This window comes from Chrysochloris asiatica, unplaced genomic scaffold, assembly GCF_000296735.1.
Source record: "Chrysochloris asiatica unplaced genomic scaffold, ChrAsi1.0 scaffold00006, whole genome shotgun sequence".
NCBI lineage: Eukaryota > Metazoa > Chordata > Mammalia > Afrosoricida > Chrysochloridae > Chrysochloris > Chrysochloris asiatica.
In genome coordinates this window covers 40,731,709-40,744,578 of record NW_006408524.1, presented here as the reverse complement: position 1 = coordinate 40,744,578, position 12,870 = coordinate 40,731,709, and the positions used below count along the sequence as shown (strand labels likewise).

The 12,870-nt window shown below is 34.9% G+C and overlaps 1 protein-coding gene across 1 annotated transcript in view; it reads right to left on the bottom strand.

Moving 5' to 3' along the window:
• Nucleotides 1-12,870, bottom strand: part of DGKB (diacylglycerol kinase, beta 90kDa) — a 273,672-nt gene that overhangs the window by 69,708 nt on the left and 191,094 nt on the right. The window contains exons 10-12 of the mRNA XM_006832292.1: nucleotides 9,980-10,068; nucleotides 9,781-9,897; nucleotides 126-224 (exon numbers count right to left, since the gene is read on the bottom strand). Coding sequence (XP_006832355.1) covers nucleotides 126-224; nucleotides 9,781-9,897; nucleotides 9,980-10,068 — 305 coding nt within the window. The remainder of the gene's footprint in view (nucleotides 1-125; nucleotides 225-9,780; nucleotides 9,898-9,979; nucleotides 10,069-12,870) is intronic.

The following is a 12,870-nucleotide window of genomic DNA, read 5'->3' as shown; positions in this document are numbered from 1 at the left end:
AGATCAATATAGTTTATGCCTTGATTAATGAAAAATTAACTGTCTGGAAGCAGTTAGTGCTATAGCGCACCTGTTAGTCATAGTAACCCAGAGTTATAGCAGAATGATGAGAAGGAAGAACTCACCAGTACCACGGGGCAGATTGTGGTGGGTGGTAAAATATGGTCCTTCAAAGATCCACAGTCACATTCAGGTTTTAAATGAGAAGCACATTTATTGTGCAGCTAGAAAAGGAAAAAGAGAGACGGTATCAAATGCTACACCACCCTAGCAAACACGATGTAAGTTACATTTCAACTGAGAAACAGCAAATGCATTAAAAGTACATTTCAAAATGTATACAAACAAATAAGCAGGATCATAAAATGACTCACATTACATTTGCCTTTATTTATACCTTAAATAAGCCAGTTAGAAATTTCTTGGACTCAAGCTATATATTGTCTAATTCTCAGAAACGTTCATATTAAAAATGTGTTTTAGGTTTTACATTGAGGAAGTCTGATTTCTTTTGCAAAAAGAAATTATTGTCCATTATAGTTCATTCTTTACTGCTGTTGCTAGAATCTTGAAACCATCTTGCACTATGGGGTTTTTTTTTTGACCCTCCTGTTTCCCCAAAGTCATTCCAAAGTGCTCAGCTCAGTATGGGGCATAATTGATCCTATCATTAGTTTTAACTTCATAATTCAATATGTAAATGTAGCCAGAGATTCATCTCAGTAGGAACAGGATATCAATATAAGATGATTATGATTATAAAAATTTATCTTTATATTGTATTTATCAGCTCTACATTAAATTAGTGCATAATCACATAATGTGCTATTTATGTTTTGTCATTTATGAATTGAAGATGATAATTAGTTTACAAGTTTAAACTAAAGCATTACAGTATAGTTATAATAGTGACTTTAAAAAATGTAATGGTAGTTTTTGTTATAATTACACAGATTTGATAAAATAAACCTTTGATTAAAGACATCTAGAAAGTTTTCTTTCCCCTACTTCATATTAACTTCAATAAGAAAAAATTTCATACTTTAAAAAATACATGTTATTTTTTTCATGCTCAAAACCAAATTAAAGAAAAAAAATTAAGTACCATATTACTTTTCAGTTTTGAACAGAATGCTACCTCTTTTAAGTCAGGCTATAAATATCTCCATAACAAATTTATCTTGTAAACAGTCAATTAATAACAAAAAATAGAAATAAAATATGTGCTAATTTGCTATTGGTGATAGAACTGTATCAAAGAGGTATTCCCTGGCCCTAGAATCTAAAACATTTATCATGCTAACTTCCTGTCTTCAGTGTAAAACCTAGGAGTTAAGACTACTTATTCTATAATTAATGTACATTGTTGTTAAGTGCCACCAAGTTGGTTCTGACTAATAATGACACTGGATAGGGTTCCCGAGGAGCAGCTGGGGAGCTTGAACCGCCTACCTTGTAGTTCAAACCGACTTTGCAGTCCAGCGTATTAACCCACAGTGCCACACCAGAACTCATATGCCTTCAGTCATATTAAATGACATAAAGCTACCTTTACAAATTCTTCACAATTAGCAGCTTTGCTTCTCAATAGCATGTATAGTTTGCTATTAAAACGAATGCCTTACTATTCTATTAGGCATTGCTGATGTTTGACAAGAGACAAGAGGTGTTGAAGAAAAAAGAAGTAGTTGAAGACACATGCACAACAAAACTAAATAAAATGACACGTGATTTGGCAAATTGAAATACATAGCTTCCTCACAATAAAATTAGAGATTAGTTTGAAATGTAATATTAGCTTATTTAACTTAATAATATATTTTCCAAAAGTAAATCATGGTTCTGTATATTTAGGTTTAGAGGTAATGGATTACCACGCTCCATAAAAATTGAACCAAAAAAAAAAAAAAAAAGATACACATCTTAAAGCTCTTCTGTACCTGGGCCATCACAGAGAAAAACCTTTTGCTCTTTGATTTGTTCAGCTGCGTTAAAACCAAGCCTGCAAACTCTAAGATCCCTCTACAAAGAAAAAGACCCAAGATAAAAATTTTTGTATATATAAAATGTGTAAGCCTTGAATTTTTATTCTTGACTGCAGTAGAAAGACACTAATATGACTCTGAGGAACAGTGGGCAGGGCATTCTGTGTCATGCCAGCATTGGTCATAGGAAGTCTGAGCACTGAGGGCCTCACATTCCTTCACACTTTCCTTCCATGTGCTCCCACATTCTCCAACTGACAGGATGAGGGATCATTAACCTCATTATAGAAATTTGGAGGTTACAGTGTGTAAGAAGAGATGGAAAAAATAAAAAATAATTTATTGATAGCTTTTTTCACATTCAGTCTAGATTTCCTGCCAGAAGAAAAGAATTGACAATTCAAGTAGACTAACTACACCATTTGATGAGATGATGTGGTATTTGAATTTGAAAGCTTTATGATATAACAGAACTAGCAAATGATCCCCTGAAATACCGGCCTCTGAGCCCTGGCTAGGCAGCTGCAAAGAAAATTCTACAGAAATTCTGTAGAAATGTGGCAAGGCCTATAGACATGTTGGTAATCACACAATCACCAGAAAAACAGCATCTCACAGTGCAAGAAAAGCCTCCTTATCAAGAAGTCTAGATTAAAGTAACATTATCCAAGCTTATCTTGATTAAGTCTGAACTCTGGCCATCAACATGATGTCACCCTTTTTAGTTAGGAGTGCCAAAACATAAGACACCGTGTTGGAACCACTGGTTGTCTTACACGACATGAGTCAAGTTTTTATAGTAGGCACAGTGTATGCACCCTATCTCATATTTGAGATATTTGAAAACCTAATACAAAATGTAAAGGTAATGAGAGAGAATATATTTCCCTAGGCTGTTTATCAAGATTGAAAAATAACAACTAATTGATTAAACTTTTCATGTCAAAATTTTATGGGCAATCGTATAAAAAAGATAAACACCTGAGTTATTCTCAGTGTGTATAAGATATAAAGACAAATCATTGTTTTAAAGATTTGTTGTTGTTATGTGCCGTGGGGTTGATTCCGACTCATAGCGACCCTGTACAGGGTTTATGAGGCTATAAATCTTGACGGGAGCAGAAAGTCTCATCTTTCTCCCGCAGAACAGCTGGTAGTTTCAAACTGCTGACCTTAAGGTTCACAGCCCAATTCGTAACTACTACGCTACCATGTTGTTGTTAAGTGCTGTACAGTCAATTCCGACGCATAGCCACCCAGTATAGGGTTTCCGAGGACCAGCTGGTGAGCTTGAATTGCCGACCAGCAGTCTGGCTCATTCATTAATCCACAGCGCCAGAACAGGACTCCATATCATGCGCACCTGCAAATTCTGCAATACTTAAAGTAAACTAGAGTAATAGTGAATCCTGCATTTTCATAGTAAAAGATTTGTGACCTATTTTTCCCAATAGTATTTTTTGTTGCTTTGGCGTTCTGCTCCTGTAAAGATTTACAGCCTCGGAAACCTTGTGCAGAGTCACTGAGTCAGGACCTTAACAACAACAAGGTATCTTTAAGGAGCTCTGGTAGCGTAGTGGTTACGAGTCAGGCTGCTAAGCTCAAGGTGAGCAGTTCAAAAGTACAAGTCATTATGCGGACGAAAGATGAGGCTTTCTGCTCCCATAATTTGCAGCCTTGGAAACCGTATTCAGGGTTGCTATGAGTCAGAACCGACTCCTCGGCACACCACCACCACCACCACCACCACCCAAGATATCTTTAAATTAGAAACCCTGAGATTTTCATTTTGTTATCTGTATAGACGGTCCCACTCATATTTAAGGATGCCATTCCACACCTATGATATTCAAAAAATATGAAACACCCTTTCCTGGAAATGAATTGAACACTTGGAAATAATTTCAGAGTTCATGGAAAATTCCAGTAGCACCTAATTTAGAGTCATATCTATGTTTGTTGGAAAAAGTTATCACAAACTAGCAAGAAAAAGTGTGTTTGTGTTTGTGTGTGCACCTGACAAAACGTGAGTGTGCTGTATGGAGCAGAAGTAAGTGGAATGTCAAAATTCAGAAGGAGGAACAGAAGAAAATAAATTTTTGTATGAATTTTAAAGAAAAAAAAGAAGTAAAGACATTATGCTAAGGGAACTTAAGGAATATGGTTAAGAGTAATACATCAGTTTATTTTCCTAATATTTTACAATCAGGGTATAACTTAAAGCTGGAATTTTCTAAAGCATATGGTGCTTTAAGATAAGCCCTGGACTACTAACTGAAAGGCTGGTGGTTCAAATCCACCAGCGACTCCTTGGAAACCCTATATAAACTTGATATGAGTTGGAACCAGTGTGATGGTATATTTAACAACAGCAAACTATTTTATGTCATTGAAAACTTTTTTTTTTTAATTGCATAATTTTTTTCATAATTTGATATGAGTAACATTACATAATACAAAATGTTAGTAGTGAATAGCCAAGGTGTAGACTGTCTGTTGTCAAGCCAAGTAAAATGTATTAACCTCTCATCCTGGTTGTTCCTGTCTGATTAAGAACATTTTACAATGACTAGAAATAATATTCCTAACATGTTCTAAATAAAAAATCTAGGAAACAGGCTAACAGTATAAATTAGCAGGTGTAAGCAATGGGATCTTAAGGATAACAGAATGTAATCAAGAGACAGAAGGGGAAATAAGATAATATTACAATAATAGACATTAGAAGATGATTTTATACTATTCCTTCTTAATATTTTTTAAGTCATTAGATTTATAAAAGGAGATAAAACTTGGTTCTAAGAACCTAACTTTATATTTGCAATATGGTAAATTAGTAGAATATAAAAAAGCCATAGGTACTAAGTAAGTAAAATATATGAATAGATTTTATTTTTAAATATTTGTTTAAGCTTATTTGCTTATCTGATGCAGACTTAAGTATTCCAGGATGACTTTTTTCAAAAACAAAATTTAAATAGGACATGCTTTTAAAGTTCAATATTTAATAGTGTACTTATTGAGTACTTCCTCTAAACTCAGCACTCTGTTAAGGGCCTTGGGAGATTAGAAAAAAATATATCTGTTATGGATCTGGAGTTGCAGCAGACTCTACTCTCGCTGTGTAGACAGAATTAGCATACAGACATGGAACCAAGAAATTATTTAAGTCTGTCTGTGTGTGTGTGTGCAATAAAGGTACAAAAATTATTCAGAAAAATATATATGTGTCAAGAAAACTTGGAAGATCTGAACCTTATTTTGGTTCTTGAGAATTTAAGGAGGGGGCATTCCAAGGAACATGGTGAGCAAAATAACAGGAAGGAGTGAACCTGTCCTTCCCTAGAGAGTGCTAAGAGATATGTAGCTACAGTAGAGGGTGAACATAGGGAAGGAATGTTACACATAATCATGTGCTTAGATTCGGGTTTGAAATTTTGAGGAACTGAAATCCAGGTGGAGATAGGGGGAGGAAAGGGCTGCATTTACTATCACAGAATTATTATAAGTTGCTGAAGGAGGCAGATGATAACAAATGAGTATTTTCAGAAGATCTTTCTGGAGGTGGTGCTGCCTGCATTATAGAAAAAGTACCTTCTGTTAAGGAGCTAAGCCAAGAGATTCTGAGTCTAATCTAGTCAAGAGGTGCTAAGAGCTTGCACTAGGTCTGTGAATGTGGAGGCATAGACTCATATCTGAGACAGAGATTTTAATATGAAAATGTCAAGGCTCAGTGACGGGTTAAATGTATGGGACAAAAGTAAAAGACAAGAGCAAAGTAAACTTACTTCTAACTCTACTCCCAATGACTGGGAAGCATGATAATGCCATATCTGATGGCAGTGAGAGTAGAAACAGCTGCTCTTTGTGAATGTCAATGAGAGATTTCCATTAGGATGTAGTCAGATTCAGGATCACTGGATCATGGATACATTTAGAGAATCAGGACCAGTATGCAACGTTACTTTGACTTAAAGCACGCAAGTGTGAATTCTTGTAGAGGTGAGAGAAAAGGCATGAATAATATTTATGGAATGTGCCAGTCACTTGGTATTTCACATAATTCCCATTATGATACTGTTATTGTTATTAAGTGCCGTCGAGTTGGTTCCGACTCATAGTGACCCTGTATAGGGTTTCCAAGAAGCGGATAGTGCCTTTGAACTGCTGCCCTTGCGGTTCAAATCAACCTTGCTGTCGAGTGCTTATCCTACAGTGCCACATCAGGCATAATGTGCCAGCTATTCTGATAACTGACACATACTAAACACTTATCATGTGTAATGCCCAGCCCTAAGCACATAGAGTTGGATTATTTAGCTATTCATAAAAAATCTTACAAAATAAATATATTTAATTACATTTTACAAATTAAGAAATTGACCAGTATGGCCTACATACCTGGCTCAAGATAATACAACTAATAAGTGACCATCTTAAGAAATCAGACTGGTATGAGTATAAAATTCAAGATTCAAATCATTTCCAAAAGTAATATAGAAAGCTTTAGGTTTGTTAGAAAAACCAACAAAACAAAATAAAAAACCTGAAGTGAAACCAAGCTGTTTTTTTCTTGTTTCTTTTTGGAATCTATCTTTAAGCAAATTCAGTCTAAAAGGCCTTCCTAAAGAACAAAACTGAGGGCGTCTCATTCCATCACTCTCAAAACTTATGCTAGCTAGTCACCACATTAGTAACAATCTCAGGGATGTACAAGGACAAATGAAAGTAAATTTAGTTTGTTTTACATTAGTCACTAATAGGTAATACCAGATAAACATCAGTCAAGAGAATATCAACTGTATAATAAAATTTTCATACAATGGCTTAAGAAGAAACTATGAATTATATCTAAATGTATAAATTTTCTGCAATAGATATATTATTCATATGAACAAAATATACATTACATATGAACAAAAATCAATATATTTAATAATTTGGACCTACAATTGCTTAAAATTAAAAATCCAAATATGCACAGAGGCTGAAATTACTTACAGAAGGCTGAATATTTTTCCAGATATACAAAAACTTTTTTTTCCCTTTAACTGTGCAAGTCTTGCTTCATAGGGGTCTTTGGAGCTCACAGTATATAGGAATTAAACATTAGGAATTAGGAGAGCTTAGAAAGAGGTCTGGGCTGCTAACCATAAAGTCAGCAGTTCAAATCTATCAGCTGCTCCACAGGATAAATATGAGGCTTTCTGCTTCCATAAAGATTTATAGCCTTGGAAACCCTATACAGGGTCCCTATGAGTCAGACTGATTCAGTGACACACCACCACCACCACCAGAAAGAAAGCAGCCTTTTTTTTTTTTTTTTTTTGTCTAATTCTGCATTTAAAACCCCATAGCTCTCTGATTAGCTTTGTTCCTTGAATGAAATTGATGGATTTAAAGACCTTAATAGCTTATGTTGTATTCTGACATAGTGCTTAATAGAACCATATTCATGGACCCTAATAAAACAAAATATCAGAAACATAGATCTGAACTGATAAGAGACAGTTGAAATCCTTGAGTTTTAACAGTATGGTATATTCAAAGGTAGCATACACATTCCTGTAAAAGTCAGGGCTTGCCTTATGTCTCTCAAGGCATGTGTCATCATGAAGATATAAGATAAATATATGGCTGGTGAGTGGTTGGTCTAGAAATGTAGACTTTGCAGTCACAAATAATGGACCACCAAAAGAAGAAAAAATAATCACAACAAAAGAAAGAGAAACAAGGAAAAAAAAATGGACCATAAAACAAGCAAAGACATAATTTCAAGATGTCTTTCATACCAATAAGAAACTACAATAAGTAATAGCAAAAGTTTAGATAATACAAGTATATGATCCTAAAAAATGGAAAGAGTGGAAGATATAGTTCATGAAGATTAAATGAGTAAAGGAGAAGAGCCTAGTAAAAGGAAACTCTTTAAAGTTCTAAAGCATAATATAGTATTAGAAGAGGCAGCAATACTGTATTTAAGAAAAGTTTAAGCTAAGTTTGTATTTAAAATACATTAATATTTTTAAGAAACAAAAAATACTAAATAAAAAACAAAGACATTATGTTTGAAGCTTATAAAGAATAAGAAAATGACTTGAGAAGTAAAGAGAAAATAAACCTTATTTAATTTCAGTGAGTATACCATGAAAAATACATGAATTCGTTCCTACAAGATCTGAAACAAACACTTGGTGCCTTGGTAGATGCTTAGCAAACGAAAGTCTAATACTTTTTAAATGTGCAGAAGTTTTAAGAATGAGATATTTGTTATCTTCTCAGAACTGAGAAATTTAATATGGTTGAGCATTTCATATGTATAATTTAAACATTGTTAGGTATTTTATTATAATAACTAAACATTTTTAAAAAATAAGGTTGTTTTCCATACTTGAGAAAATTTCAAATGTAAATATAATTTAACCAAGTAATAACTGCAAATGAGTAAAGAAAATGTGCTCATTTAAAAAAAAAATAGTACTTAAATATATTTTTGAAATGCAAGTCACAGTTTGTTTTTCTCATTATCCTCTCTGTGTATGTGCGCACACATGTATATATTTAAGAAAAAAATGTTTAAACTGTTTAGTGTTTTGGAGATACTACAGAAAAATCTCTGATTTTGCCTAACTGACTCATTTGGCCTAAAGTTTTACTGTAACAAAAGCACAAAGTAATTTGTCTTTTAAGGAAAGGCTTAAGTGTTAGCTAGGAAACAAACAAAAAAAAACCCCCAAAAATTCCTGTCCCATAAATGTTTTTGTAGTACAGTTTCAAAAGGTGCTATCCTTGAAAAAGGGCATTCTAATTATTTTCTAGCTATTAAATCAGTATATCTAACAATTTTATTTATTCCAGAATTTATTTGATGCAGGGTTTGACAATCATTCAAACATGGCAGATTCCTAAAGTTTCCCAGAATAGACAAATTCATCTCTTCTCTTAGTTATCAGTGACCTTAATTACTGCACTTGTATCTATATCTCATGTCTCATAATGTATGATTTACCTGATGAAGCAAGGCAAAGACATGTTAGGAAGGAGTGTTCAATGAGTTCTCACAAACATCAAAACCTAAAACGTGGACTCCTTTTCCTCTTCTACCTGATTATATGGAGTCCTGGTGTGGTGCTGTAGGAGAAGCTTTGGACTGCTAACAACAAAGTCGGCAGTTCAAACCCACTAGCTGCTCCTCAGTAACCCTAATCAGGGTTGCTATGAGTTGGGACAAACTTGGTGGTACTTACTGACAATAACAACAGCCTGATTACATGATCAAGACTATTTGCTTAGTTTCATTTCATATCAGTGTCTTCATTGTATCCTTAAATCTTTGGACAGAATTGTTCATTTTTCTAACCTTGTAAAGCCCACAGATCCTGTATTCAAAATGAATCCACAATATGTGAAAGAGACAACACTATGAAAATGGGGAAGTGGAGTGGAGGGAGAGTTATGCCCAGGTCGTAACATCTTCCTCCCATGGCCTGTCCCTAGCTGAGGTCTCTGACTACCCTTCTAGTAACTTTTCAAGCTACAAGGAACACAGTTTGAAAGCCACATAATGATATCTAATGTCTAAGATTGCAGCCAGTTCTAAAATCGTTGATTCTATGGAGAGAAACCTAACTCTGGTCCTGTTCTTTTGAAACAGATGAAATAAGAAGTTTCCATGTTTTTATGCTGTCTTAGTCTAAAATTCAGGAAAGCCTTCTTGTTCGGGTACTTCAAGTATATGTGACATACAGCCTTCAATGTGAGTAAATGCTGGGATTGTTTCCCCAATGTTACTCACTGTGATCTGACACCAAACACAATGCAATCCTGTCAGGCCCTGGTAACATTTAACAGTTTTGTGGCACTTGTCACATTTGGTTGGGCAGTTGCCTTCAACCCAGTAATGGTGCATAACCTAGAACAGAAAAACAGCAATTGTGTAAGAGGAGGTATATATCAGCAACACCCTCAGAAAACAAGTAGGTCTACACACTTACATCGGTGTTTTTCTTGGACTTCACATAGGTCTTGATGCAAGAGGGAGGCGCTCTAGCTACACAGCGTTCGTGGACTGTATACTTGCAAACTGAAAGGAAACATGTATACAAATTCAGAGCTAATTCTCGTCTTGATTGCAATTTTATAGGGAAAGAATGACATTAACAGAACCTCATTTCATATCCACTGCTCCCTAATCAATCCAATCAGCCACATCAAGGAAAAGTCCAAGTCGACTGTTTTTACCATGGAATACAAAAGGCCAATTAGCACAGGAAATATTATGCATGTGAAAAACCAAGACTCCTCTATCATGGCATAGCAGGAAGTGCTTAATTAAATCAGTCCTCACTCAAATTTTTCACAATAATTCCCAGATGACAAAAATATTAAAGACAAATTGATGACTGCCAAATGGCTTGGTGTCATTTGCTAGAAGGCAGAGATCTATATTTTACAAAGTATAGGCATGAGAGCAGCTGGCAGGCATGGAAATAAAAGCCATGAATTTATTCTGTTTTGTCTATCGATTTATCTAACCCTTAAATGGCTGATTAGTATATTTCTAGAGAATAGATTTTGTCATATTGCAGGCCCCATAAAAGTTTAGACATCAATGATCATCATAGTACTGTTTTTCTAACAGGAACAACCTTTTCTACACAACAGATGAATTGAATGAATATTATTATATAACCATAAATTATTATTATTAACATTATATTCATATTTATTATGCGTTGAGTGGAAGTTCACAGACAAGATCATCAGTTTTATATTCAACAAATCATACACATTTTTGTCATCTTAATGACTGCAATCTCCTCCATGCAACAAGTTATCCCACTTCCTCCCTGTGGTTCCTATTTGCATTCCACCCACCTTTCCATCCCTTCTCAACTTTGTCCTTAGGAAAACATGTAAATGCTGAAACCTGTGTAAGGCAAAACCTGTCAGAGAAGGAAATCTCGAATATTTTCCACTGAAATGAGTGATAGAAATGTACTAAGATTGCACCCTATCAAAAGCATAAAACTTGTGAAACGTGGAAAAACAAGGAAGTCCCCTGGTTGCACTGTATATGCAAAAATTTGCTTTGGTAGGCATATATACTAAATGCTATCCTTTTGATTTTGGATGATTGACTGTCCCATCATTCACAGTAAGCATACTTTACTAGTGTTGTTGTCATCCTATATAGCTATCTACTTGCTCAGCTGAAAATTGGGACACCAGGGTGAGTTTCTTTCCAGTCCTTAAAGGTGGTTGAGGGCCATTGTCTCAAGTTCCTCCAGTTTCTTTCTGATGAGTACACCTGGTCATTTATAACAAAAAAAAATCTTAGTTTTGTTCTACATATTCTGCTGGTCTATCTGGGAACTCTAAAGTGATCCCTTCCAGAGCGGTTGGTGGTGGTAGCCAGGCACCATCTAGTTTTTCTGTCTCAGAGTTGTGAAGACTCAGGTTCACATGTTTCTTTAGTCCATTAGACTAGTTTATCCTCAAGCCTCTTCAATTCTCATTGCACTTCTTTCTTCCACACATGGAGACACCAACAGTTGTACCTTAAATCACTGCTTATAAGCTTTTAAGATTCCAGATGTTATTCACCAAAGTAGGATGTAGTACATTATCTTTGTAGACTACATTATGCCAATTGATCATAGTGTCCCTAGAGACTATGATCCCGAGCCTTCAGGCGCAGCAACCCATTGCTTATGATATTTGATAATATCTAAGAAGTTTTCATTATTTTGCCAACTGTATGCTCCACCACATTCGTATTCATAGTAGTGTTTGTAGGAAAGGTGCCCATGTATCAAAATCCTCTTTCAAACTCTTCCAAAATATACACTTCTTGGCATACGTAAATGATTTTATGGTTTGATTTTGAATATAACTCAGGGTAATTTACTGATGCTAATTTACTAAAAATATCGATCTCAAATTGAGTCTTATAAATAAGATAAAATCAAATTTAAAAGTAATAATAATAACAGGTAGCTTTCTCAATGACACAAATGGAAATAGTCATTCCATGAATTTAGATTGAAAAATTTTAAATCAATGAAACACAGTAAAAATCTTCTAAGTATGCATATTTATAATTTCATTCAGTTGCATCCTGGTATGGTGATGTGAGTTAATGTTCTGAACTGTAAATTCGGTTTGAACTTCAAGGTTAGCGGTTCAAGCTCACCAGCGGCATCTCAGAAATCCTTAAGAGGTTCGCCATGGGTTAGAACCAACCTGACAGCACTTAACAAGCACCAACAGCAACAAGTTCCTTGAGTAAAACAAAGGGAAAACTCATACTTTTTATCCTCTCTATACTGACTTATGCATTGCTTTCACAACACTAATCAGTTAAAATATGTGAAAAGAATTTTCATTCTCCTTATTATACTAGTAACCATATTTGAGAACATAATTTCCTTCATATGAGCCTAACAATACAATTTACCATAGAAAATTACCTTCTTAAAACAAAATAAAACCTTAAAAACAAAGCATTTTATTTTCAGGACTGGCTACTACCATATCAGAGGTCCAAACCAACAGGCAACTCTCAGAAACCCTATAAATGGTGGCTGTGGAATAAAGTTGATGACACAGACAAGAACATGCATACACACACACACGAGGGGACTTGGAAAAATGGAAATGAAAATAATGGAATTTTTCCACAAATTCTTTGAAGTATATACGTATGTTGTTGTTGCTAAGTGCAATTGAGTCGGTTCCGACCCATAGTGACCCTGTATAGGGTTTCTGAGGAGCAGCTGGTGAGCCTGAACCACCAACCTTGCAGTTCAAATGGCTTTGCAGTCCAGCGCATTAACCCACAGTACCACACCAAGACTTTCTCTCTCTCTCTCCCTACATAAAT